Source organism: Motacilla alba, chromosome 14, assembly GCF_015832195.1.
Source record: "Motacilla alba alba isolate MOTALB_02 chromosome 14, Motacilla_alba_V1.0_pri, whole genome shotgun sequence".
NCBI classification, from domain to species: Eukaryota; Metazoa; Chordata; class Aves; order Passeriformes; family Motacillidae; genus Motacilla; species Motacilla alba.
Window position 1 is genome coordinate 389,441 of NC_052029.1, and position 28,000 is coordinate 417,440.

Sequence of the window (28,000 nt, forward strand, 5' to 3'; positions counted from 1 at the left end):
TTTCATTCTCCCTTTCATTTTTAACCACATGAAACATCTTTATCTCACAGATATTTTAATGCATTCTCTGCTCATTCTTTGTCTATAATACATTATGGATTATTTTTTGCTAAAAGAGAAAGAATTACTGATAACCTGCAACCTTATGCTGTGTCTGAATGGCAAAAAGGTCATCACTAGAAGAAAATGAACATTCACAATTTTATTTATACACCTAAAATAATCACATCAATACTGAGTGTTACAGATTTACCAACCACATAGCTGATTTTTAAATTTGCATGTACATTATTATAATATGGATATTGCAATATTAGAGGAACTAATATAATGTCTCTTAAATACTCCAATATTTTATGTAAAAAACCGCTGCATTTAATAATAACATATTATTTCTGGAATTCTTTTTTTTTTCCCAGAAAATTAATGCAGGCTGATGAATACTAATCTTATTTGGTTTTTACAAACCTACTGCTAGAAGAAACTCTTTGTTGGCTTTATGATATTTCCCCTGACAGTCTAGAGCAGTGCAGTTGTTCTAGAGTATCAGTCTCTATGGAGTGTTGCTCATTTGGAACGTGGTGCAAAGCAGCAGTTGGGGTTGAGTTTCTTATCACATCCAAACTGAGTGCAGAACAGAACTCAAGAGCCAGCTTGATGATCATATTTTAACAAAGTGTAGGAATCGTGAAAAAAGAAGCAAAGCAGTGTACTCAGTTAGGAGCAGCACAACAGTCCTAAGGAATTTGTAACATTCATAGCTCATGGTCCCTCAAACCTATCACTAATTGTGCTCATAGCAGCATTCTGAGAGCACTTACACACCTGTCACTGCCTCAGGTTCCTGTATCCCACATATTCCTGCATAATAGTTTTTGACGTGTTGTTTTTCTTTCTGAAAATTATATGCGTATGACTTTTATGAGGCCATGTGCTTCTCAGGGTAAGGCTTGTAAACATTATACCTAATTCTAAAGGCATTAATTTTTCACTTCATTCATATTAAGTTATCAGGCAGGTTGTTTTTAAATCTCAAAGTCCTGAAGTCCTGTGTATTTGTCTTATTCTCCCGTCTGGGTGCTTGAGTGGCAACCATATTCTCCAATATTCCCTGTGTTATGTGGCTCTCAGCATTGCTGGGCAGCGCTGGTGTCCTAGCATAGCATTCTAATGCCACAGCAAATGTTATAACTAGCTGGAGACAAAATAAACCAATTTGGGCTGGAATATTTCTTTCTTATAATAATTCCCAACAATGTATTTTAATCATATATCTGATTATTAGGGAGTTCTGGTAGCCTCTTGTGGACATTCTCCCTCAATATAATATTGAAACATTTTTTTCAGCAGCATGTGTGGCCTCTTCTAGCTGCGTACCCTTCTCATTTTTAATGTCTGTTTATGCATAGGACACTAGCAAACCTGTGTCTCAGGACACAAAAGAAATGTTTGAAAGAAATGCAACTTAATTCTTCTGCAATCCCTTTCTTTACATGAGAATAGATAGAGTTGCCCTTTTGTTTTTTACTCTCTGGTCTGTTGTGGGACTGGGAGCAGGTGTTGCAGCTAATGAGAATCCATTCCTTGTAGAGAGGTGAATAGAAGGACTAGAAGTCATGAAATTTAGACAGCTTTTAAACCCATCACTTAATCTCTAATGAGTTTTCTACTTTTGCAGATTGCCTGTTAACTCTCAAGCTATTGTCACTGGTCTATAGCTTTTTGTTTTATTTTTAAGGAGCAGAAGAACTTGATACAGACAGAGAAAATGTGTTTGGTTCCCTCTTTCCTGTATTCTCATTGCGCACACTTGGTATCTTCTCCAGCTGACCCTGCTGCCATGCAGCCAACCCAACAATTCTGTACTGTACAGTAGAAGGAGAGTGCAATATAATATTTTATATATTTATATATATATATATATATAAAATTATGTGTTTTATACATATGTATATAGATGGAGCCCATCTGAATAATGATTGAGGGCCTCTGCCCACACAAGTGAACATTGTGATGTCTTTCAACCCTTAAATTATAGCATATTTTTATAGAAAATAACTCCAATGCAGATCTCCTTGGAGATCTTTTGCCTTTCAAGTGTGCTCTTTCAGCATGGTGATTCAACATAGTCATTTTCCAAGCCCTGGCGAAAGCGAGCGGTCAGAGTGCGGCTGATGACGATGACCCGGGGTGCCATGCAGTCCTCACGCCTGTGGAGGATATTCCAGATTAGAACAGCAGCTGCCAGTGTGGCCAAAAGGCAGGCTCCGATGTTCAGGTAGCAGGACCATGAGAGGTTGGTGTATGGTCCAATACGGTAGAACGTCACCAGTCCGATAACCAGAACAAAACCTGCAAACAGAATGGCAGAGTTATTTTTAATGAGTTATTCTCTTGAATTTCTGTAGTGGCAAAATGCCATAGAATCTCAACATTTGCAGACTCACTCATAAGTCTGTAGAGCCTTTCCATATTTGGGCCTCATTATACATGCAAAGAGAGCACCTTAAACAGAGACTCAATATAACGTCTTAATCTGTTCACTCTGAATTTCTTACACCCAGTGACCTATATTTCACCTTGAGTTTTTTTTCCCATGCATTTGAATCACTTACACAGATGTCCTTTTTCTTACTCCCATTACTCCCATTGCCAAAAGAGAAAACAGCTGTATTAATGATGATGATAATAATTTCAAAAGATCTTTTTTTTCACAGTATATACTCTTATTCTGAAATTTTAACATGTTTATTAAGGCAGGCAACTATGTAAGCTGCAAAGATGGTGAATAGCTAAATATCTTAGAGAAATAATAAAAAGCAATGTACAGAAACTTTAAAAAAGGCAAGGTGAAATAAATGGAACTTTTAGTCCTACTTTTTCCTGCTGGAAAAAGGTGTTATGAGGCAGTAATAATGTCATTCCTCCAGAAGCTACTGAAGGCAAAGTTTCTATTGTCCTCATAACTTTAAGCACAGTACTAAGTTCTCTGAAAGGTAGGTAATATTAGAGTAATAACAGTGCACTTGTCTAGCATTTCCATTCAGATGTCACTAAGTGATTTGCAAAAAAAAAAAAACCTAAAAAAAGGAAAAAATTCGCAATCTTTTTGGTGGTTACATTACTGATGAATAGTAGTAATGTTATGTCAGAAGTGAGATTGGGTAACTGTTCTAGTCATGCAGGAGGCCCGAGTTAGATCAAGGGGCAATCTGCATCCCTTTACACCTCCTTTTTTATGTCACACCTGCCCATTCCTTGAAGAATGCGTTGAGAACTACATGATTACTTTTCTGCCCTCTGTTTATTGTATTATCCAAGAGCCATACAAAATCCTAAGATGGGTTTGGGTTGGAAGGAACCTTAAAGCTCATTGCATTCCATCCCCTGCCATGGGCAGGGACATCTCCCACTATCCCAAGTTTCCCCAAGGCCTGTCCAGCCTGCCCTTGGACACAGCCAGGGATGGGGCAGCCACAGCTTCTCTCGACACCCTGTGGCAGGGCCTCCCCACCCTCACAGGGAGCAATTCCTTCCCAATATCCCATCTAACCCTGTCCTTTGGCAGTGGGAAACCATTCCCTTGTCCTGTCCCTCCATCCCTTGTCCCAAGTCCCTCTCCAGCTCTCCTGGAGCCCCTTAAGGCACGTGAAGAGGCTCTGTGGTCTCCCTGGAGCCTTCTCCTCTTCTCAAGGCTGAACATTCCCAGCTCTACCAGCCTGCCTCTGGAGCAGAGGGGCTCCAGCCTAGTCTCTCTTCCTGTACCTACTGTCAAACAAAACTATTTTTCAGCTTTTTAGAAGAACGTAATGGATATAGTTAGATTGAAACAAACAAAAAGAGACAAATATGCCTCACTAACCAAAAAAAAAATTCTCTTTGTTATCATACACACTTCCTCAACTGCCACCATAACAAAGAAATGTCACTGCCAAAATGACCCTTTCATGAAGGAAGACTGGAATAAATAAATATCCATGAACTGCCAGAACATATCTGGACACCATCTTCTTAAGTTCATGGGCAAGGAGATGTCAAGAGCAAGTCCCAGTTGCTGCATGCTTTTCTCTCAGTTAGCCACAATGCCTGTGCCTGCAAACACTGTCCCCGTGGATACATGGCAATGGTGTGACCCCTGGCCCTAGTCCTTGATTTTCCATGAAAGAGCACATCCTGAGTGTGCATTGTATCAAGTTTTTTTCTTCAAAGAATACTAGTAATGCAGTGAAGATGGAAAAGACACAAGTTACATACAGATAAAAAAACACAGAAGAGGGAAATGACATACAAGTAGGAGGAAAAAAAATCAATCATTACTTAAAGGTGTGACACTTGTATTATTCTGAGAATCGGTAAAATGAAGGCTGAATCCGCCTCCTCATAACACAAACGCTGAATGAATATTCCTTCAGGAGCTGTCTGGTATCCTTGGCTCTCTTGTGTCTACCTAGAAGGTGCTTTGTAACAGTTGCTTGCTGCACCTTCTCCTGAGGTGGCACTGTCCCACAGCTGACATGTCCCTAGAGGGTTTGGAGTGAGGCACTTGTCTGTCTGAGGACAAATAAGGAGAAATAGGTTCTTATGGGAGGAGCAGCTCTTTACTGCTCTTTCCCCACTCTGATGTTTAAAAAGCCTAATGTACCCTGGATGGGTTTTAGGTTGTTGACACAGTTGTAAGGACACAGTAACTCCTTGGTTTTGTCAGTAAATCTGGTAGTTATTTTATTGTTCAGCTTAGTTATAAATAAACAAGTTTTATTTGGAGAGAATGTGGCCACGTGGAGTGTATTGAGTTGTAGGAATCACTGATCCATACAATAAGGGTTTACTGTTGCAAATAAAATATTTTCCTTTCATTTCCAGTGTCAGTCTCCAAGTTCAGTTTGTCCTGAGGCACATGGTAGAGAAGAGAGTGGGAGATTAGGTTCTGTTTTGTGAGTGACATCAGGCTTTTTAAACTTTCCTCTGAGATGGCTCAGTTCCCCATCTGTGGAACCAGGATGATACAACTTCCTGTGTTTATTTTGTATTTCAGAGTATTGGGAGCAGAGCATGCTAGTTGTGATATGCTTGTAAAGAATTTGGATGTCTACATCTTCATTTAGGTCTTGTAAGGATGATACACGCTGATACTGATTTGCAATCCACTGTTCAATGGATGATAGATAGCCATTTTCTTAAGAAGGTAGGAAATCAAGAGGAAAGGAGATGCTTGCACCTCCTGCAGCTGAGTTGACCGGCTTCATCTCCTTGTGGTTTAAAATTGGCAGGAAGGAGGGTATTTTTATAAATCAAGAGACCCATCTTACTTAGTTTGGCACATGGGAAGGCTCTGTGTAATCAGTTTTTCTTTTTGGTTTTTCCTTTCAGAACTCATTTTAAATTCATACACACTTTTACAGGGAATCCATAAAGTGTTGGGGGTTTTTTTGGTTTTTTTAAGTGTAAAGAAAATCATAAAGCAGGTGGAATTTTGAGCAGGAGCTGTTTGGACCAGTGACCACTCACAGGTGCCTCTAAGGGATAGTTATAAATATTAACAAGCGTCAACTTCCCACTATCTTGAAGTATTTTTGAGGCTCTCTTGGCAGAGAGACATGGGTTGAGGAATACCAGTTACACAGAGTAACCCTGATGCTATGTTGTGTCTTCCACTGTAGGAATATTTTCAATATTTAAAAGTTTTTCCAAATACCCAGCTTTTAATGGAATTATTTCACTTTGTCTTTCTTGCTTTTGTATTACTTATGGCAAATTACTGTCCTAAATGCCTTAACAACTCTGTGTTCTATCTGATGGAGCAATTATCCACCAGGGAAAAGCACTAAGGCTTCCTTCCAGGTCCCCAAATAAAGCTATTTTTGCTAAAAGGCTATTTTCCTTCACAAGCCCTTTGCCTGAACCCTGCTCAGATGAGCAGCCAGTCTTGCAAGAGGCTTTATCTCCTTTCCCAGTTCTGTGCCAATGGCTGAGTGGGGTAGAGGGACTGGGTTTGAGAGCTCCTTGAACTGACAGATCGCAGGAGCCAGTTGCCAGAGCTCTTGAGTGAAAGTGTGCATTCTGTTTCAGATCCTTTGCTGTAGTTTAGACAGGAACTGACATTAAGAACAGACAAATACATGACAGAGGCAACAGAGGTGGAAACATGTTACTGTAGAGTTTATACAATTAGTTTTACAGTTCTGCAAGAGTCACAGAACTCAGAATAGAAATGTAACTGAGAAAGTTATTTTCCAGCATTCTTATTTCATATTAGCATGGCTTGATATGGGAATTATAAATGTAGGAACTCCAGAGCAAAGGCTGAAGAAATCAATAATCAAAAAAACCTGAGTTTGCATGGGATGGTGCATTTCAAATTTTGAGGAATGCCTCTTTTGTTTGCTGCTTTTTGAAGACGGTGATGTATAAAAACCCCAAAGTTTGCTTGGATGGATTTTGTCTGTAACAGCTTAATCAAACTTGGACTTCTTGAAGCAAAGTGTTCCAATGTGCTACATATGTTTTCCTTGCCCTTAGAAGAGTCTTGTTGTACACTAGCCAAGAACTGGGGTGGAACATTGTTGGTTCTCTAAATGACTGGGCAAAACCACACTTCACGTATTTGTGCTGTATAATAGTTAGAAGTATCGCTATAAAAATTAACCTTGTTGTAAGAATAGTCTCCAGAGCTGACTGTGGTGACTTTTCCCTTTTTAGATAGATATTTGTAACAATGTCTAAATTCAGTTTCAGTATTCAAATAAAACACCTAGAGGAAAACAGTTGGCTTCTCAGACTATTTCCCATAAACAGCTCTACTAAAAATAACCAGAAAATTGCTCTTTTTGCCATCAGGATTCCTGAGCTCACAGTGGGCAATACAGGTTGACAAGGGCTGTAGAAGGGACATATTTCTTTAAATTTATTTATGAAAATATTGAACATTTTAATCTAATTTTGTTTATTTTCTGTTTTGTAGTGATGACAGCACTTTGAGATGCGTGGCTCAATTTCCCTGAATTAGTTTAAGTACATCAATCAATTTCAGATAACTTTATTCTATATTGTCTCAAGACTACATAGAGGCCACAACTTCACTAAAAATCCTGATGAGATTACTTGAAGTGCTTTTTTTTTTCCCATAGAATTGCTGTTTATCTCTAGTTGTTTCCCATCTGCAGCAAAACAAGCTGGGTGGCTTTTCCGCTGGGGAAGGAAACAGATAACGAAGTCACTCAGAAGACTTTTGGTTGGAACAGTATTGACTGTGGTAGTGGGGGTGGGTTGGGAGAATGTTACTTTTTGAACTTACATTTCAGATCTGTATGCTGGATTTCCTGTTTGACTGAGGCTGGTTGCAAGCCAGCTACAGAATTCTAGCATTTTAAAAGAGCTATAATAATAATAATATAATATAATATATTATTATAATAATAATTTTTTTTTTATTTCTGTGATAGTTGGGCTTTTTTTTCTGACACCCCTGGATTCTTACTCTTCCTTTTCATTAGTGTACTGATAGTGCATTTGAAGAAATACACTTTTTTTTTTCTAGTTTACCAGAAAGTCTATATTGGGACTTATAACCCTCCTCTTTACAGCTTGTCCTGGAGGATGACTTTTGCTATCAAGAAAAGGGAGAAGGAGGAAATAGAGCAGCCAGAGTGTTGAGAATACACTACCCACACTTGTGCAGAGCTGCAAACAGAGAAGGGAAATATTTTACTCCTTTTCTGTGTACCCCACCAAGTTTCACAGGGACTCATTTAGCTGTGATGAGTCATGTGCCTGAATGGGCTATTTGTAGGAGCTCAGCTGTATTTATCAGCATGAGATAGATTCACAAAGTGATTCATATAGGACTTATGCAAATTATTTATTTATAAATACTTTTTCTTGTATCAGCTTGGCACAAAAGAAGTTGCTATAGTTGAAGGCAAATATGGGGCCTCTGGAATAGTCACATGCTCTTCATTGTAGCACCAGGCTTCATGATGCTTCGGTTTCTAATGCCACAGGGAATTAGAGTGTGACTATTAGAGTCAATTGGCCTTGGAGGTTTCAGTTGTACATTAAGTACAGTAATTTGTTTGAGATTGTTTTTTTTTTGTTGTTGTTGTTTTGTTTTGTTTAGTTCTAATTTAAAATTTCCTTCCAAGTATTTTGGTAGCATGTAACATCTTAGAATTAAACACGTGAGTAGAACAGCTACTCAGGGGCGGTAAGACCCTTTTGTTGCTCACTTTTCTGAATTACGAAGGCTTTCCACTTGTGTTCTTTGAGTTTGTCAGTCCTTGTCTTTAACCTGATGGGAGATGTAGTCAGTGTAAGGCAGGGAATCCTACCTTATGTTGGAAGTCTTAAACCAGTTTAGGTCTATTGACAGTAAATTGCTTTTGTTTGTTACCTTTTGGAGGTTCCCTTAGAAATTATGCCAGTCTTTGAATGGAATGGTGAAAAGAATTCCCAGTGAACTAGGCAGGATTCCTCTAGGGCACCTGTTTGAATAAGGAGGAATGTGCAGATTCTCACACTTGATGTGGACTGTTAGCATTGCTTGGCCTCTTGGGTTCTGAGGCATCTGGAGCCAATTAAAGCTCTGCGTTAACATAGTAGGCCTCATATCAGGCACAGCTATGGACTCCTGTCTGGAATTAGAACCATGGAATGTTCTGTGTTGAAAGGAATCTTTTAAAACCATCTCTTTCTAACCCTCTTGACAGAAGGCAGGAACATCTTCCACTATCCCAAGTAGCTCCAAGCCCCACTCAGCCTGGCCTTGGACACTTCCAGGGATCCAAGGGCAGCCACAGCTGCTCTGGGCACCCTGTGCCAGGGCCTCACTACCCTCACAGGGAAGACTTTCTTCCTAGCATTTAATCTAAATCTTCCCCTTTCCAGCTTAAATCCATTCCCCTTGTCATTGTCTGTCCATGTCACTCTCTGTCTTTTGTTAAGCACCCTTTATGTACTGAAAAGCCACAATAGGTTTTTCCCCAGAACCTTCTCTTCTCCAGGCTGAGCACCCCCAGCTCTCCCAGCATGTCTCCATAGCAGAGGTGCTCCAACCCTTGGAGCATCATCTGTATTGCCTCCTCTGGGCCTACTCTAATAGGTCCTTGTCTGTCTCATGCTGAGGATCCCAGATCTGACAGCAGTGCTGCAGGTGGGGTCAGCCTGAGCAAAAATATCCTGTGCAGAGAGAAGCAGTTATTGACAGGTGATCTTTTTGGACATTTCAGCATCATCTTCTGCTTTTATTGTTCAAGTGCTCTTTTCTTCTCTGGATACATCAGAGGGTGAGAGCTGTGTAATTGGATCCAGCAAGGCAACTGGGTTTGAAACAGTTTTAGGCGACACCTCCATGCATATATAATGTGCATGTTCATAAGCAATAAATTGAATATTTGTGTTGAGATACTTTCCATCTCACACACTTTTCTCTGCATTATATGTTCCTTATGCTTCTATATCCAAATTATATTTATCTGTTAATAGATTTTTTTACTGTATTTCTGATCAGAATATGTGCCCTTGTCATTAGGATGCTACAAGAACCTGCCTGCTGCTCTTATCAGAGTTTAGCCTTAAAGAATACAGGCAGATCTTCTTCCTGCTGCAGCTATACCAGATGAGGAGTTCACCACACTTCTTGTGAGCTACCATCCTTCCCAGTTTGCTGGTTCAGCTGCTCCTAGGAACCATTTCTGACAAAATATATGATATAGACATCCAGATTTTAGGATCTTTGCAAATGTGCTTCCTTTTGGAAGTGTGAAAACAAAATCACTTTACTGTGATATTTGTGGTCTGCATAAAGAATGGGGAAGTTTCGCACCCAGGGTGAAATAAAAGTGACAAATAATGAAAACATGTAGCACAAATCAAGCAGTTAGATTCTCTATTTTTGTTATGATTTTTAGGTTACTTAGAGCATCTCATTTACTTGCTTCCTCTTCAGGAAGTTTTAGGTTTAAAGTTCCATAGACTTCATCTTAGAACAGATCTGACTTGAAGGCGGAAGGAAGTAATATGGAACTCAGGATCACACGGCTATCAGGAATATCTTCATCCATGTTTTCCAATGACTGCTGTGCTGTTCTTTTCTACATAGACATTTTCTGAATATCAACTGATCTAAAGTGGTTGGAGAAAATGATTCAAAAATTGTCTGATTTAATTTTGAGAGCACAGAAATTAGAGTATGCCTGAGCTCAGTTTTTCCACTATGCATTAGGGGTCTGGAGTGAAACACTTTCATCAGAAAAGCATGTTGGGCAAAGCTGGAATGCAATGCTTGAAATTTAGGAAAGATGAGACTAATTTATTTGGCTGTAAATGACAGGCTCAGTGGGAACATGAAACTTTTTAATCTTCAGGATGTTACGTATTAAAGTTATTTAATGCTGAAAGCAGACTGGCAAAATATTAATCATGATTCAGGTTTATTGCAGTATTGGACATTCAGAAACCAGGATGAGATCTAATGTAAAGGATATTCTATCCCAGATTTTTCCTATGAAGTTTCTAATATTTCTCTCTAAAGTCTGTGATAATCATCACTGGACAAGATCAAGACTTGGCTGGACCCCCTTAAGACCTGATCCTGTCTGGGAGGCTAATGTTTGTAGTCGTTCAATATCCTCTGAAGTGCTCTTTCTTCCCTGTGCTGTTAGTATGGATTTCCCTTTCCAACAGCCCTTCTGTTGGCTGTTATTCATCCTATATTCAGCACATGGAGTTTGTAACAGGTCCTTGAAAAAACAAACCCCAAAACCATCTAGAGGAAAATTTCTGAGCGTTGACACAAAATTCCATGTACAACGCCGGTTCCATTTTCACTAGGAGCCTTTTCCAAAGCAAACAGATCGCTTTCCTGTTAACGGGGAGGTGTGAGGCTGTGGAGCTTTGGAGCTATGTGAATCCCATTGCTGTCCCAAACAGCATTGCTGTTTCCTCTCTTTTTTGCTTCCTGGGGCTTGATTTTGTGTCAGAGGTCCATCCTTTTTGAATGGCTGTCAAATGCTTGTGCAGGTGGCAGAAGTGAGGAAGTGGTGGAGTCTGGAGCCACTGCAAGCTCCAGTGGATCTAAGATCATTGATTTGATAAACTTGTGATAGACTTTGGAGATAATACCTAGCAGTTTTGGTTTTCTAAGCTAACAAGGACTTCTGTTCAGGCCATGGGAAACTGTAAGGAAATCCACACAGTTTCAGTTGAGTAAAAAAGAAAATTGTGGGTTGAACCTTTCCCCGTAACACAAGATTTCAGTCTATCAGTGACCACTGTGGTTCTCTTCAGCACTTGTTGGCATATTCCAGGATGAAAGGTTGAGATCAAGGAGAAGTTGGAATTTGAGGGAATATGATTCAAGATAATTTCTGAAATTACTGAAAGGATGAGGAACTGCAGAACAATTCTTCAGATTATTTGGGTTTTGAAAAGGAAAAAACAGAAGGTTGGTGTTAGTGTTCTTTCATTTGAAAGTGTAATAAACAGAAATTTCACAGCCAGTGCTTCAGAAATGTTTAATAAGATCTAAGTTTGTTCATTCTTAAGCATTACCTGCCCTTCTCACACAAATGATCTGTCTGACCTAAAGTACCTTGGCTTTAACTCCTCAAATGAAGCAGGAGAGAGCCTTGCTGGGGTTTCTTTTGGATGTTTGCATGGGACAAATGCTTTTAAATACAAGTGTCACATTTACTGTTCTGAGGTTTTTGCTCCATATTGCTCCTTTTCTTTGAGAATGACTGAGAGGTTACTGTCTCAGAGTGGAGACTCAGAGCCTGAAAATCACCTGTGGCTCATATGACGTGTGGTGGCCACTGTCTTCCCCATCAATATGGAACTCAGTCTCCAGATGCAGCATCAGCCCTTCATCAGAGCAGTGGATTTGCTGGGCTTTCTCACTGCACGTTGGTTTTGTCTGATTTCAAAGCCATATAATCTATAATGTCTAAAATGCTATCGCCTGAGCCCAGTCCAGGGAGTTTAGTGAGTGCAAACTCCTGTTTAGTGAGTGCAGATTCCCAAGGAATCAGCAGTTGATGTAACACTTTTCTGGAAAGGAAGTCTCCAAGAAGTCTTATTTTATATTGGGTTAATGCAAATATAATGACTTCTTTCCACTTTTTTCAAAAGTATGCATTCTAGAAGACTTCAGGTGATTGTTCTGGATGTCAGGAAGGAACTTGTTTAAACATGAAGTTACAATAAGATAATGAGATGTAAAATAAAATCATGACTTCAAGGCAGAAAACCATCTGATGATGGTAAAGGAGAGTGTGGCATAACTGCAAAGGGGGCTGGGGAATCACTGTGTTATTTCTGCAGATTCACACAGCACAATGCCCATCCTCATATCATCACAGGCTGCCGGCTCCATCCCTTCACGTCTTTTGAACATAGGCAGGCAGATCGACATAGGCTCCTTGATCAAAAAGCTTCTTCAGCCATTCTCATAAGTGTTTTGTTAATGATTCTGACTGTGGCTTTTCTCCCATGTCCCCTCCCAGCACTGGGGATTTCAAGGTTCAGCTTGCATAACAGGTAATAGCAGGCATTTCCTCCTCCTGTGTCGGGATATCCTGGCGCCCTTCAGTCTCTCTCTGACTGTGTTTAAAACAGACTCCAGCAGGAAAAAAAAAAAAGAAGGCAAAAAAAAAAGCGCCCAGTCTAAAATTAGCAGCCATGGTAGAAGAAAGGCCCATGACTGTCCCCTGTGCTGTTTGTCAATGAAACAGCACATCCAAACAGGGCCAGAATGCATTTCCGCTCTGGAAAAACAGGTCAAGTTTGGAGAGGATGGGAGAGTACAGCAGACATCACGCTGATAGTCAGGGAGAACTATCCAGAAGATATCCACAGTTACACAGACACAAAGGGGCTGTAGGGAGGGCTTTTATGGCAAGGTTGTATATCTGTCTTTTGGAAGCACTGTCTGGTGCTTGAGGCACTTGCTGCACCTGGAAGATGGATCAGGTGCTTTGAGGGTTACAGAACCTCTGCTGTCTCCTCCTCTCATCTGGATTTCAGGTTCCTCATCCTTAGTAGACCTAAAAAAAACCTAATGATTTTATTGCTGTGAGACTGTACTTAAATCACCTAGGCCAGATTCTGATATTGTGTTTTTGAAAACCTGAGGTCTCAGTAGTTTTATGCCATCCTTAATATTTTGAGTTGTTAAAGTCAAAATTAAAACTTCAAAGAAAATGGTGTTGCTTTATTATAACATTACATTCTTTACATTAATAATATATGTGTGTGTATATATATATGTATATATAAATGTTGTATTTTTAATCTGATCTTGTAATCGGCTTGATTGTTACTCCATTAATGATAATTTCCTGCATGGATATCATATAGGATTGGATTCTTACTGTAATGAATGCTGAAGTTACTTACTTTATGTAATAATGAAAGGTGTTATTGCAGAATGTTTACACTTTGTTGATACTGCTGTCAAAATGGAATTGTGATAAACCCATTTCCTCTTTTCCTCATGCAGTTCTGTATACAGTCCATGAGAACTGCTGTGGAAATTTTATTTATAGCAGTCAGTGGTATGAATTGACTTCAGCTTTCTTTGCTGGATTGCTGATGTATCTGTTTGTCAAAATCTAGCTGGTGGTCATTGAGTAAAATTCAGTTAGCTAAAATAAAATAATTATGTTTCAAAAGGCTTCAAAAATTTGCTCAGCCCTTCCACTCTGCTTTCTTGAGTTCCTTGAGTATATTTTGCCCTGCTAAATTGTGGGATTACTGTGTATCCAGTTTGTTTCTCTTATGTTTGCCTTCCTGGTTTCATAGGAAATAATAAAGGCTTGGGGTTTTTCTTGGTTGGCAGAAGCCTCATTATGATATATCCCAGAGAAAAGCTTCTATTCATGTACTGCAGAATCCCATGGGGAGAGCTTGTTGGAGACAATGAACTTGCTTTTAGATATAAGCATTTTTGTTATTCTTTGTCACTTGTTATAAAGTAAGAAACACTTTCCCATCTGGGTTTAATACAGACTGAGCTCTTTTCCATGAGTAGAAAGAAGTGGACTTACTGGCAAGTTGGAACACAGCAGCTATGGCCTCCTCCCACCACTGAGTATCCTGGGAGATGATGGGGAGCTCCATCAGCCCCAGGACGAAGAGGAGCTGGCCGGCAGTCAGAGCTACCGTGGCAATGAGGTTGCAGGCACGCATCATGTCAAACTGCACTAGGAAAACAGAAGCAGCATAAAGTTACAATAATATAAATTAGTGAAAAAGAAAATCCTAACTGAGCAGGAGTATAAAGTTTGTCAGTCCACAGAAAGCAATTCTTAGACAGGAGTTCCTTCTCCCAGCAGTCCCTTGTTGTAACTGCCTTCCTTGTGGTCTGATTAAGAAAGGATTTTCTCCAGGATATGTATTGGTTCTTTCATTTAGTTGCACAGCATCCCATTAGTATTGCTTCAGTGCATGGAACAAGCTGCTAATTTCCCAGAATGGCCCACTGGTGGTGCTGGAATTCTCTTCACTGGAGATTCTACCTAATCCATAGCCAGAATTGTTTGGGGCAGTGTTGATGTTTGTTTTTTGTGTGACACAGAGTGAAATGGAACCATAAATAGTTCAAGGCCCTAAAATAATAATCATTGCTAAGACAAACCAGTAACACCCTGAATTTCTCTTTCTCCTAGTCCCTCTGTATTGTCCTAAAAAACATCCTGTGGATTTTAATGCTTGGGTCTTTACTGGTTTACAGAAGCATTGTATAGAGGATTCTTAATCTTTACATTTTTAATCATTTATTAGTCTTTGGGATACACTGCAAAGATCTTTATATTTCCATCTGTGTAATGAGGGAGATGGTTGAAATTAAGTTATCACCTCTGAATGAGGTGTTAGGGCATAATCTGCATGTACAGGTAAAAAGCTGCCATTTTAAAAGTAGGGTGTATGAGTGTGTGTGTGTGTTTAAATATATATATTTTTTTATATATGTATAAAAATTTCATATATATCTAACAGTGAATTTGTGGGAGTATGTTGTGGAGGTCTACTATTTACCACCTGGCCAGGTGATGAATTATAGTACAAGGAACTAAGGGATGTCTCTAGATCAGCTCCCCTGGGCCTTAAGGGTGATTTTAAGTTTCCAGACATCAACTGGGAATATCATACAACAGACACAAACAGATTCACGAAATTTCTGAAGCATGTTGAGGGCAACCTCGGGTGCAAGAATTGAAGGGCCAACTCAAAAAGGTGCCCTCTGAGATATGCAATTTGTAAAGAGAGACTTGTGGGCAAAGTGGTGACCTCTTAATACTGTAGGAACCAGCACTTCTAAAGCATAGGGAGTCATGCAAGCAGGAAAGAAGGAGGGTCTGGCTGAGCAGGGATCTTCTTGAGCTGAAAAGGAAAGTGTGTAGGCCAGACGCCGTACTGAGCACCATGACAGGGAAGATGACAAACTCAAAATAAAAATGACGTTGAATGATGGCAGTATTCCCAGGGCACGGTGACCAGGATGATGAAAGGCCTCGAGGGTAAGACACGCAAGGAGTGGCTGAGATCATTTGGCCAGTTCAGCCAGGAGAAGAGAAGGCTGAAGGGTGACCCTGTTGTATTCTGCACCTTCCTCACAGCGGGGAGGTGCTGGTCTATGTTGTCTGGTGCCAGGACCTGAGGGAATGCCTGGAGCTGCATGAGGGGAGAGTTATGTTGGTTATTAGGAAAAGGTTCTTCCCCCAGAGGGTAGTTGGGCACTGGAATAAGCGCTGGGGGCAGTGGTCATGGCCCCAAGGCTGCCAGAGTTGTGGTTTGTGTAGGATGCTCTTAGTGATCTGGTTTAGTTCAAGGTAGTCCTGCAAGCAACAGGAAGCTGAACACAATGATCCTTGTAGGTCCCTTCCAACCTGAGATAATCTGTGATTCTCTATTAAAGAACAAATGCAGCAATGATCACGACACAGACATCTGCAGTCTTGGCTAGAAACCTGATTAAAATGTGTCTCCGAGCTGGCTACTGAATGGCTTATATCAACTGCAAAGTTGGGTACTTTTAGTCAGACTTTTTTCCTGCTTTTTCTGTTAACCTGATGGATGTCCTGTTTTTATCCTTTTCCTTCTTCTCTAGCAAAAGGTGGGAGTTACAAATATCATTGTTCCACATCGCTTGCTAATGTGTCATTGCTATTGTGAAATAGAAGTAGCACCATGTGTAAGTTGGCATATACTAGAGAAGGACTCTGGAGCAGATTTTTTAGGAGTTTTAAGTTTGGTGGATGCACTGACAATCAGAAATTGGTTCCTGATCTTCCAGGGAGACTGCTAGAAAATGCAGAAAACAAAACTTGATAAAAACAAGAGTAAATTTATTTGTGTTAATCATGAAATCTGACCTACTTTTGTGTTTACTCTTTATTTTCCTCTCATAGGCTGTTTTCAGCTTCCCACGTTCTAAGTAGCAACTCATGATTTAATTCAAATTTAATAAAATACAGCATTGTATCTGAGGAGCTAGTTAAGAACCATAGTCCATTAAACTTTTTCAGTTGAATAAAATGTTAAGACGGTAACATACTAAGTATTTTTGGCTTCTCCTAGTGAGTTAATTTCTGATCAGTTATTCAGAAAATTTGTTCAAAGATTTTGTGTTTAACTTTTAAAGTTGCCCTTTTAGCATTGGCAGCATTTGCATCTCGCCATTTTGAATGCTCACAGATCATGAAGCACATTGGATGGATAACAGAATCACATTCAGATGAGCTTTGTAAACACCAGTAAACTTTGAACATTCAGAGTGTTTTTCCACTCAGATGGACTTCTGTAATGCTTTGAGCACCAGTGCTTGCTGAAGAGATAGTAATGACTTTGAAAGGAGAAGTGCCCAAAGTAAGAGCAGGTTTGCAGCCATTATTAGTACTTTCATTTGGTTACAGAATTATCTGTAGCGTCAAATTAAAAAATTGTTGCCATAATGGATTCTCTTGTCTTGTCTGTATGCAAGAGCTCATAATGGATTCTCTTGTCTTGTCTGTATGCAAGAGCTCAAAAAAAAAAAAAAAGCCTCTGTATATAAATAACCTTTAAAAGTCTGAAGTTTATGCTGGAAATACATACTGGCCCCTGACACCAAAATTAACACCAAATTTTTGCTTTTGCTGCTATTTGTGACTTTTTTTAACACATAACTGTATTACAGACTTAATGATGATGTTATATCATGCATACTAAAAATAGCAAATTTCTGACTGTGACTCAGTTGAACTTCAAGCAAATTTGTAACAATTTAATCTTTACAAAATAGTTCTTTGATCATTCTCCTCTTCTGCAGCTGAAAGTGCATTGAATGGGTAACGTGATCTTTGCTGCTGTTTGTAAGAACTCCACATTTAGGGATGTTTATTGGCCTAATACACTACCACTATTCAGAGAGATGTGGAAATGCAATGGGTTTTTTGCGTAGCTGCTCCTGTTAACCAGAAAGAAGGTTGCACATGGTCCATGGAACAGCAGCAGGCTGATGATTTGTAGAATAAGAAGGACGTGGCTGGTGTGATTTCATTAAATGTGAAGACAATTATTTTTATAGAATAAAGTATTACAACCCGAGTACCTTCCCATCTGTCATATGAGAGATGTTGTTTATTCTAACAGGTTTAATGTATGATCTGTCATCTTTTGGTTTTGTTCTAGAATTGCAATGATTCATCTTGGGGAAATAAGCAAACTTAGGGCTCATTTTCAGGCTAAACAATTCTGTGATTCTGAGATCATCAAGTCAAGCTGTTCCCTCAGCGCTGCCAAGGCCCCCACTAACCATATCCCCAGGTGCCACATCCACACATTTGTTAAACCCCTCCGGGGATGGAGATTCCACCCCTACCTTGAGCAGACCATCAATGATGTATAACTCTTATAATAATGCATAAAGTCCATTCTTCTTGCAGTAGAGCTTGTTAATTGTATTCAGCCTGGAAATGTGAAGTGACTGTACTTCCTTACCATTGTGACTTTGCATGCTGTCAGCTCAGTACATTGTAATTTTATTTTGTACGTACACAACCCTAAGCTGAACCTCTGCACCAGCATCTCTGGCCTCTTTTTAGTGGTGACAGCCAATGGACAGTGTAGATCAAGAAAGGGAATTGAGTGTGCAGTGTTAAAGTATTTCTTCAGAGCTCAGCCCAATGCCATTGAAGAGGGAAATCTTGTTGAGGAAGGCCAGGCCACAAAGCTGTTTTCCTGCTTGAATGACTGCTCAATCCAGGAATAAATATTTCTAATATCTTATAAAATTAGCTGCAATATAGTTTTTGTAAAAGCTTTGAAGTTTAGTATTTACCTTTGTGCTCTTTTACTCTATTTTAAATTATATGTACAGCAAAAATGCCTCAATAACCCACTTTAGTCTATTTTGATGAGTTTTCTATAGATTTAATAATTAGTAGAAATTTAGGATCAGCTGTTCAACTATTTCAGCTTCATTTGTAGTAGCCATGATTCCAGCATCACTTTTTGTGGCCACTGCAGACTTCATCAACTTTTGCCTTTTGTTTGTTAATGACGGTTTGTAAAACCAGATGGTCACAGTGGTTTTAGTGTCTGCGCGTTACTGGTGGCATTTGTGTTAACCCCCACTTCCAGAATCTATTGCCTAAGACTGTCATGACATAGGTATTTTGGATATTCTACTTTTTTTGTTTTGTCAAACTCATTATTGTTAATGTTACTTGTCTCTTGACATTTAACTGTGATGGAGTTCCCTGTAGCTAGAGGTCAGTAATTCCAGCAGAATAGATCTAGGCACTGCAGAAGGTGTTCATTCCTTTGTGTGCATCTGACAGGTGAAAAAGGGAGGACAGGCCCTCCATCCATACCTTTTCACCTCCCTTAAGATGCATCTTGGCTGTTGAGAGCTGGAAAGGGTTGGAGCTGAATGGCTCCAAAAACTCTGGTCTAAGTATCTGTTGCTCATCAGCCTACAGTGCTAGTCTCTGCCTTTTTCCTTCTTGAAGCCCACTGTGGGCCCCATTTTCTCAGAGAAGCAGTTAATTCCTGGACAGGGCATCCAGCTGGGACTCTTGTCCAGCCAGGGGTCCTCGCTTAATGAATTCTGCCTTGTTTAAAACAGGGATCAATCAAGACTCAAACCCCAAACACTAAGGATGAGACCAAGTCAGATTCCTTGTTGTTTTGCTCACTTCCTAAACCATCTCTATCCATCTGGATTAGAGATGTTAATTTGATTTTCTTATTTACAAGCAGCAATTTTGTTGTTCTGATCCATGATAGCCCCAGAACTGGTGGTGTTATGTTCCAGGATAGACCCAGGACTGTTTGCAGAAGTAGGTTAGTCATACTGGAGAGTTATTTGCAGTGTTTGGGGATGATGAGGAAGGGCGATTTCACTGGAAGATCACATTATGTCAATTGGTTAAAATGCAAGCATTTATTTCCCTTTTCTGTCTGCATAGAGGGAAAAAAAAAAACAGCTAAGTGGGAATTCAAGCATTTTAATTGTTAAGCAAAATGGCTCAAGATATTTTCATAGTAATCTAAAACTCCTCCTGGGAAAGACCCTCTTGATAAACAAAAATTTTAGTGCAAACTTTAATCCAGCTTCTGTGAGGAAGTTATTAAGTATCCAGCCCTGGGAAGACTCTAATGACCACACATTTATTCCGTGCATGGGGACAGTGATGATTCCCAGCATCTCTGTATGGCTTCTCAATCTCCTGATGGCCTCTGAGATGTAGGAGCTGACTGGGAGTGTGCTGTCATCCTTGTCCACTGTGGGACACTAAATCTGTTGCATCTCAAAAATGGTACTTAAATTCTTAAATTGCTCTTAAACTCTTAATAATGCAGGATGGGTTATGCTCAGCTGAAGGATGATGCCACCTTAGCTTGCTGTGAAGCTGATTGTATCTATGATTACATCCATTCTTTAAATCTCCTGAGGGATATTACTTCTTGATTTTGTAATGAATGGAATTAAAAAAAAATTCTGTTGATGCTGTTTTCTATGGTTCTTGGATTTATTTATTAATCCCTTGGTGAATTATTGAGGACGCATTCTGACATGTACCTGTTTGTCCTTTTAAGTGCTTCATGTTCATACATTACTTTATTCTGGAAAGGAGAATAAATAGTTGTGTTTCTGAAAAGAGATGTCTAATTGATTATAGATGAAACTGGTAATGCTCCTTACACTTAAGTTGCTTCACTTACTTTTGTTAGAACCCATTTTCAATTTCTTGTGACTGTGCTAGACTTTTATCTTCCTTTATCTTCTGGTAAAAATCTAACTAGATAAGTAATTAGGTTTTCTCTAATATAATCAGAAGATTCTAACTGAGCATGCTGTTTTCCTCTTGGAACTTGATGTTTTGCTGAGCTGTTATCCTGAGATAAATAATGCATCATATTTTTCAGCCTTTTGGAATTTTTAAAATCCACATTATAGGGACTTCAGAAATGCAAACCAAGTACCAAGATTAGGAAAAGCCAGAATAGTGTGCTTGAACCTAAACGGATGAAAGGCAAGAGTCAAAAAGAGCAAGGCTTCTGTCTTGCTGATTCTTACTTATGGTCTTGCTGTTCATAAACCTGAGTTCCAATCTGGAGAGCTGGATTCAGTATTAATAAATAATTTTAGAAGAAACCCTTAAAATTTAAAAAGACCCAAAACACTTCAGTCAAACTTTTGGCAATGAATCATGTGTTTCTTTTGTTTTGGATGTCAGCAAAGGTGAGGTGTGCTAAGCAGTTTCTGCAGCTGCCATGGAAATCAGTTGATACCAAGAGCACTGAGAGTGCGAAGTACAACTGTGCTTCATTTTACAACACAGGCATAGGAGGTCAGCACTTACTGTTGTCAGCATCATGCTGTGCCTCCCAAACCTGTGCTGTATTTATATAGTCTTGACATTTAATTTCTTCTGTCAGTTTAAACATGTGGTATTTATATTGCTAGCCTCTTTGAGTATGAATTAGGAAATATGCAAAAACTTAAAAAGTACTTGTGAAACAAACTAAGCCGAATGTTGGCAGTATCTCAGTGCACCTTTGCATGACTGTGTCACTGAGACCATGGGAAGGTTTAAAGAGATGCTTATGTGACGCAAATGTATTTTGATGGTCTGAATAGTCACTATTTTTTTTTAAGTGAAACAGATCTAAATTTCTTTTTTGCCTCGTACCCATTCCACATGATTATATTGTTTGCAGGTCTTACTGACTTTGTCCTGAAAAAGGAAGTCTCACCTGGTCTTCTTAAAAAATATTTACAAGTAACCATAGAGCTTTCAGCAGCAAGAGTCCTCAGTATGGTCTGTTGCTGGATGAATATCTTAAAAATTATGAATGTGTGTATATCTCAAAAATTATTTTGCTTTTTTCACCTCCTGGGAGGCTTTCTGAAGCATGCCATTTATGCTTTTTTGCTTTTTTTTTTTCTTTTTGCTTTTTTTTTTTTTCTTAAAAAATAGTAATTCAAGGAAGAGGAAGGGAGCAAGGAAAGCCCAGTCTGGTTTTGCACAATTACAAAAATGTTCTGATGTGACAAACTGGTAGAATCATCCAACCCTTTAGGTATTTTGGAACTTAACCATTCAGCTCATCTAAGTGTGAAACTTCAGATTTGAATATTTATTTTGAAAGTCAGACAGATCTTGTTGGGGAGAGTGTGGTTGGTGGGTGTTTTTTATAACAGCTTCACTTTTTACTTTTGGAGTGAAGACATGCCTCCATTGACTATTTTCAACATAAGCAAGTGCTTATGGTTAAGTGATGGGCCCTTGCAAGCGTAACATTGAGAGCCTTCAATACAGCCATCAGTTTTAATAGGCACAGCTATTTCTGATGAGATATGAGTTGTCTAGATATCACAATTTGCTTCTTTATAAACCTCAGCAGGGTATTGTGATAAATGCATTAATCTGAAATTTTCAAAATCTCCAGAGCCATTTTCACTCATAATGCTTTAATTGATTTCAAAGTCTTGATGGCAAGAGTAACCAAACTCCAATTGCTCTGACAATATTTCTGTGCAACACTTGTGGATGTACTGCATTGAAACATGTATTAGGTTCATTTTCCTGGCCTGAATCCCAAGGAGTTTTGCACTTTTCCAAAATGAGTACACAAAATTGCACCCTGATATTAAAATGAGCATTCACTCTAAATTAAAAAGCTGTGTCTCTCAGAATTCATCTCTACTGGCCTCCATCATTAAATTAGTAATGTCACTTATTTAAATGTTGCTCATATTTCAGATATTAGGATGGGAAATCACAAACCCTGAGCTGCCAGTTGCCTGTGCTGCCTCATGTCTGTGGAACAGCCTGAGCAGTCTATCATGCTATGTATATAATGTGTATAATTAGCTTTGGGGCTTTTTTAAATCTGTTGATAGTTCCTGTGTTCTCCAGATGCACTTGGCCTCCTTTCTGGGTTTCTATTTATGGAAATACATATATGTAGACAAGTAACATGTTTACAGTACACTCTGCTGCTTGACTCAGCCTGGTTTCCAGCCAGCCAAATTTCAGAGAAATTGGAAATTTTGGAGACATTCAGACTTCATGTAAATGCAGTGGACATGGGCATTAAGGTGAACGGCTGCCTCTGTATCAAACCTCAGCTCCTCATTCCCACCCTGAGCAGCATCCTGCCTCAGCCAGCAAATGTCCCTGTGTCCATGTGTGTGCAACAATCATCCATCCAGGCTGGACAGGTGTTTACCTGGCGTCACTGTGGCAGTCATGTAGCTGCTCCTGATGCTGTGCCTTTCCCTGGCATGAATTATGCTTCTTGGTAGAACTGCAATTCCCACAAGCAGTCCAGCTCTGAGCATCAGAAGTTGAAACACACATCCTGCTGTTGCAATGTTCCTTATGTCTCCTGCAGCCCTGAAGAACCCAGTAAGGTTTTGTATCTTTTTAACCCCTCCCTCTTCCTGAATTTCCACATTGTTCCTAATGTTCTTTAGACAAGGAGGGACAAACTGGGACCTCGGCTGATGAAAAAATCATCTCCCTGTGCCCATCCAGAGATAGCCTCAGAGCACAGCAGAATTTAAGGATATATTTGAACCCTACAGTGTGGTTAAAAATATCAAAGATGATTTCAAGTAATCTAGTGTGTTCATTCAGTATTCATGGCATGGTACTTGGTCAGGGCGTAGGTGGCTTTGAGAAGGGTTGGCTCTGAGAGGCATCACTGGTGGTATAGCTGCGTGTTCTCACCACTCAAGGTAGCTCACGTGTCCCTCTGTGGGGCCTCATCTCTGGGTGTGCTGCCCTTGCTCACATGTGACATGGGCACAAAGCTCAGTGTTGACTACTCACGACATGCTGTCTTACTCCAGCTTTTACTGAGGCTGTGAGGCTACTGCCTCTGGGTTTTTTTGAAGCATAAAGAGATGCAGGCAAGAGCATAATCTTCCGAAATTTTTCAACAGCTCTGAAAGTGGCTACATAATATTTGTCAAATGTCTTTGCCTACACTCAGGTGACAGGAGAGTTAGGCTACCTGAGTTCTCAGTGAACTGTTCAAGTTTGTATCATTCAGTGGTTTGTCCAAGCTATAAAAACTTATAAATATGTCCTCACAGCTGGGCTGATTCTCAACATCGGTGAATGTTTCAGATCTGAGAGTTTATTACCACTAAAAAAGGAGCAATCTCACCCCTCCTTACACTTTTATCACTTAGTGTTAGCAGCAGCACTTGTTGGACTCTGCTTAATCCAACGGAAAAATATCCACCAAAAACCCCATCCCACCCCATGTCCAAAACTTCTACCCTAACCTGGGGATTCTTTTGCTGTTAGTCATCTGAACCATCACAGAGGCTTTTCAGCATCACGGGGGTTGAAAGAGAGGCGCAGGGCTGCACAGCAAGAGGGAGAAGGAGAAAGGTAGATAAAGACAAGTGAAAGGGCCTGGGATCTCCACTTTCAGGAGCAGTGAGATTTGAAGGACAGACATGAAGTGCTTTCCCATGGAATCATTTGCCCGTGCTTCTGATGCTGTGCCTTGCAGAAATAGTTCACATTGCAACGGCTAATTTCCCTGTATTTTTAATATAATTTATTCCTACCCCTGGCTTTCTTTTTGGTTTTTTGGACATTTCTAGGAAGAAATCCTTCCCTGTGAGGTTGGTGAAGCCCTGGCACAGGTTGCTCAGAGAAACTGTGGCTGTCCCATCCCTGGAAGTGTTCAAGGCCAGGTTGGATGGAGCTTGGAGGAGCCTGAGACAGTGGAAGGTGTCCCTGCCCATGGCAGTGGGTTGGTATGCAATGGGCTTGAAGGTTCTTCCCAACCCAACCCATTCCATGATTCTGTGATTTCAGTGGGAGAAAACAGCAGGCAGAGAAAGACAGTGAAAAGCAGGTTCTAAGAATGTATTTCTCTCTGCCAGGGAGGAAGCCAGCTTATTGTAGTGCCTGTAGTTGGCTGTTAGATACATACTGCATGTACAGGAGTCTTTAGTATATGGACAAGCAAATTCCCAAAGATTTTACAGTTTTTCTGTTGAACTGTGAGATAAATAGCTTGCTTCTCAAATATGTATGTCCATATGACTGTATAAATACATTGTTTTACATGAGCCAGATTGTGGCCTCTTCTGCATTGCTGTTACCAGAACAACTTCTCTGTATTGTTCTACAAATGGCATCCAAAATACTTTGTGGTAACTCAGTTTTGAGGAAGGCACTTTCTTCCTTCATATAGTTATTTTTAGATGTATGTATGTATATGCATACACACACACCCCTGCATGTCTGCATGTCATGTGATTTATCTACAACTGACAGATGAGGATTGCCATAGGTATTACTAAAATAATGTGTGATTTCTTATTAGAGAAATTCTTTAGGATGACAAATCCATGGATGAAAGATCAGGCTTATACTAACCATGTGTACATCCATGGAAACAAAATTGTCTTAAAAATAAATGCCAGTCATGTTTCCTACTGAGTTTGTCATGACAGCTGCAGAGGAGGGATTTTCCTTTAAATGCTTTATCAAGATTCTGAATTGGCCTTTGCTTACTCTTTGCTTCCAGATTAAATAGGGAATGGATGCTTTACTCCCATACAGATCAAGTCTCTGGGCTTGAAAAACCTCCTTTAAATTAGAATTTTAACAGTGGTTGTCAGATAATTCTTCTGAGCACTTGACCATACTATAATTATTACTTGGAAATTTTCAAATTTTCTGTCACGTTATCCTACTATTTGACATCAGAAACTGCTGTCCAGATGGTTCTGCCATGAAACTAATACCTCTTATTGTTAGGTACCACACACTGCCTGGCCTCCACACAGCAAGAAATACAAGCTTGTGTGTCAAAAATGCTGCAGGAGCCAAATTCACTGTGCGGGAGCTCATTCCAGTGCTGAGTACATAACATGTACTTTTACTATTTGTGAATTATACACATGTTCTTCAGGTTAGAATATGGCTTATCAGTATTAATTGGGAAGTGATTCCAGAGATGAAGCTGCAAAAACATGTCAAGGAACTTCTCCCACAGTCTAATCCTTTTTATAGCCATTTGTTGTTATAAAAAGTTCTTTCCGTTAGAAGTATTGAAAGGGTAAGAACTTTAAAACATTTGAGAAATTTTCTGGTTTTGATTTATGCAGGCTCAGTATTAGCAAATGTTCAAAAAATGTTTCTGTGTCATTTTATTGGAAAATACAATCTGTAATGGGTCCACATTAAAGCATTTTTAAAAGAAATTCCTCTAATATTTCTTTGGTTTCTCTCCAGAGGGATCTAAGAAACTCCAAGAACCAATTTCTCTTTCTCCACATTTCAAACCGTGAAAAAAAAAATCTGGTTTGAAATAATGTATGTTATAGATGCTGTAACATACCATCCCTCAGAAGTGCCAGAGCTGTTTTTGAGCATCCTTGAAATCTTGGGAGAATCCTGTAGTCTGTCGAGGCATGGACTTTATAACCGTTTGTTCTGTTAAATTCCATGCCTTGAAGGGTGCAGTGGAAGCACTGATTCCCCTTTGAATGGCTGCTCACAGCCTAGCTGCTGGGAGTGGAGGGGGTTTAGGGGAGAAACCTCTTGGCACCAGGGTAGTTGTGGTCCCAGCCATGGTGTCTGCAGGTATTTTGGACAGTCTTTAAGGTCCCTTCCTACCCAAGTCTTTCTCTGATCTTGTTCCAGCACAGTTCTGTTCTGGGAGAGCAGGGTTGCACCATTAATGCTATGAATGTGATATGTAAGCTTTATTATTTATTAATCAGTTCTGTAATTTTCATGTCATTGAGTAATTTTCCCTAGCTCAGCATAAGCTATTTGCATTCTTCAGATCCCACAATCTGTGAAAGTGCAAAATGAAAAATACACCATGGGTAATGATTTTTGTAGTCATCAAGTTGTATATTAATTGCATTTTTTCACCAAGAAGCATAGCACATTTTAAGACCTTTCTCAATTTTACATGTTTTTACCAGAACTATTTCTGACGTTTCTGCTCCTGACATTTCCAACAAAAGCAGACAGAAGGGAGAAAGAACATGTCATTCATTGCAATACCTTTTTGGGTTTGGGTTTGTGGTTTTTTTTTAGTTTTAGGATATTCAGAGCAACTGTGGTTGCTGTTGTATTGAGGAGGAAGGGATATCTTATGACAGGAGCCCAGGAGGGAGAAGTGAGCCCCAGATGTCTCTGAACTTTGGGCTTACAATTCTTGGATAATTTTTTCAAAGCAGATCAATTCCTGAGCTATATAAACCAGGCAGTGCCATGCAGATGACTGGTTTTGAGGGGGAACAAGGAGTTTAGTTCACTGGTGGACATCATACTTTCTTATTTTCTGAAATTAATTTATTTGGGAATGAATGTGAAGAGATGTTTAGACTAAGACAGATAACATGATTTCAGGGTTAGGCCATTGAACTCCTGGGGACCCAGATGCACCCTATCAGTTGTGTCTGCAGAGAAGATAAGAGGCTGCACTTACGTTTGACAGTGCTGCGTGACTCCTGGAACCCAGCCGACTCTGAACCCCAGCCCAGGGCTTCACACTCCTGCTCCTCCCCTTGCCCGTGCCTGGCACTGGTGCTTGCACCCCCTCTGCTCCGTTCTGCCAGCCAGCACATCCTCCAGAGCCCCACACTGCGCTTGCGCCCGTCCTCCAGCGTTTGGTATACCCAGTTGGGGGTAAAGGCAGCCGCGTTGTTAAGGATGAGTGAGACCAGAGCTACCAACACAGCTGTGGCTACCAGTTTCTGGACAGTCATATCTGACTGTCAGCTTGCTGCCAGACTCTAATCGCAGACAACACAAGGTCCCAGTCAGCTACAGCACATTGAAATTGGGCTGGGAACAGGCGGCTGCGCTGGGTGTTACGGGGCGCTAGAGGACATCACCGTTCATTCTTGAAGTCAATTCCTGAGGGATTTCTGACCGAGGAAATGAGAATTTTGTGAGGTAGATAGGAGAATTCCATAAAATAAGAACGCAAATAAGCTTTGTTATGTCCTTTCCAGCGTTGACTTATCCGCCTTCTTGCACTTTGATAAGTAATGCCAGTCTCGTGGTGAACTGGATGACGGGGAGGTCCATTCCGTGTTGGATGGGGTGAATCCAGACAGAATACAGTCTCGGGGCAGGAGAGCCTGAGCTGAGGTGGGGCAGAGGTGGGATGGGATGCTCCCTGTAGCCTGCCGAGCGCTGGGTCCTCCAAGCCAACCAGTGCTGCTCCAAAAGCCTAGGTTTGGGTGCAAACTTCAGAATATCCTACAAATGGTGACAGATATCATCCTCTCAAAGCCGAGCCGAGCCAGAGGGGAATGCGGTCATCCCAAAAGTGATCTGCAAGTCTGGATTATCTCGAGAAGGTTGCTCTGCCCTGTCCCTCTCCGAAGAGCCGAGCTGTGAGTGCCGGGCGAGAACAGCCACTGCGGTGAGGAAAAGGCCCCCCCACCTCCCCACCTAGAGGAAATGGCTGTTTTTGTGGCTCGTTTTGGTGAGCCTCAGGGCGTAGTCGACTG

At 40.2% G+C, this 28,000-nt stretch overlaps 2 protein-coding genes across 11 annotated transcripts in view; one reads left to right on the top strand and one right to left on the bottom strand.

Annotated features, from left to right (window-relative positions):
* The window catches only part of IFT140 (intraflagellar transport 140), an 86,938-nt gene that overhangs the window by 42,401 nt on the left and 16,537 nt on the right, over window positions 1–28,000 (top strand). The window lies entirely within an intron of this gene.
* On the bottom strand, window positions 39–27,984 carry TMEM204 (transmembrane protein 204). The gene is made up of 3 exons (XM_038150765.1): window positions 26,968–27,984; window positions 14,043–14,198; window positions 39–2,352 (listed from the first exon to the last, which is right to left on the bottom strand). Exons 1-3 carry the CDS (start codon window positions 27,245–27,247, stop codon window positions 2,108–2,110), a joined length of 681 nt encoding a protein of 226 aa, XP_038006693.1. The 5' UTR covers window positions 27,248–27,984; the 3' UTR covers window positions 39–2,107.

Bases quoted from the DNA above. Each gene is read 5' to 3' on its own strand.
- TMEM204 (XM_038150765.1), bottom strand. From the start codon at position 27,247: ATGACTGTCCAGAAACTGGTAGCCACAGCTGTGTTGGTAGCTCTGGTC. The intron at 14,199-26,967 runs GTAAGTGCAGCC...CTGTTTTCCTAG, and splicing joins GTCACGCAGCACTGTCAAAC to TGCAGTTTGACATGATGCGT. The intron at 2,353-14,042 runs GTAAGTCCACTT...TTCTGTTTGCAG, and splicing joins TGCTGTGTTCCAACTTGCCA to GTTTTGTTCTGGTTATCGGA.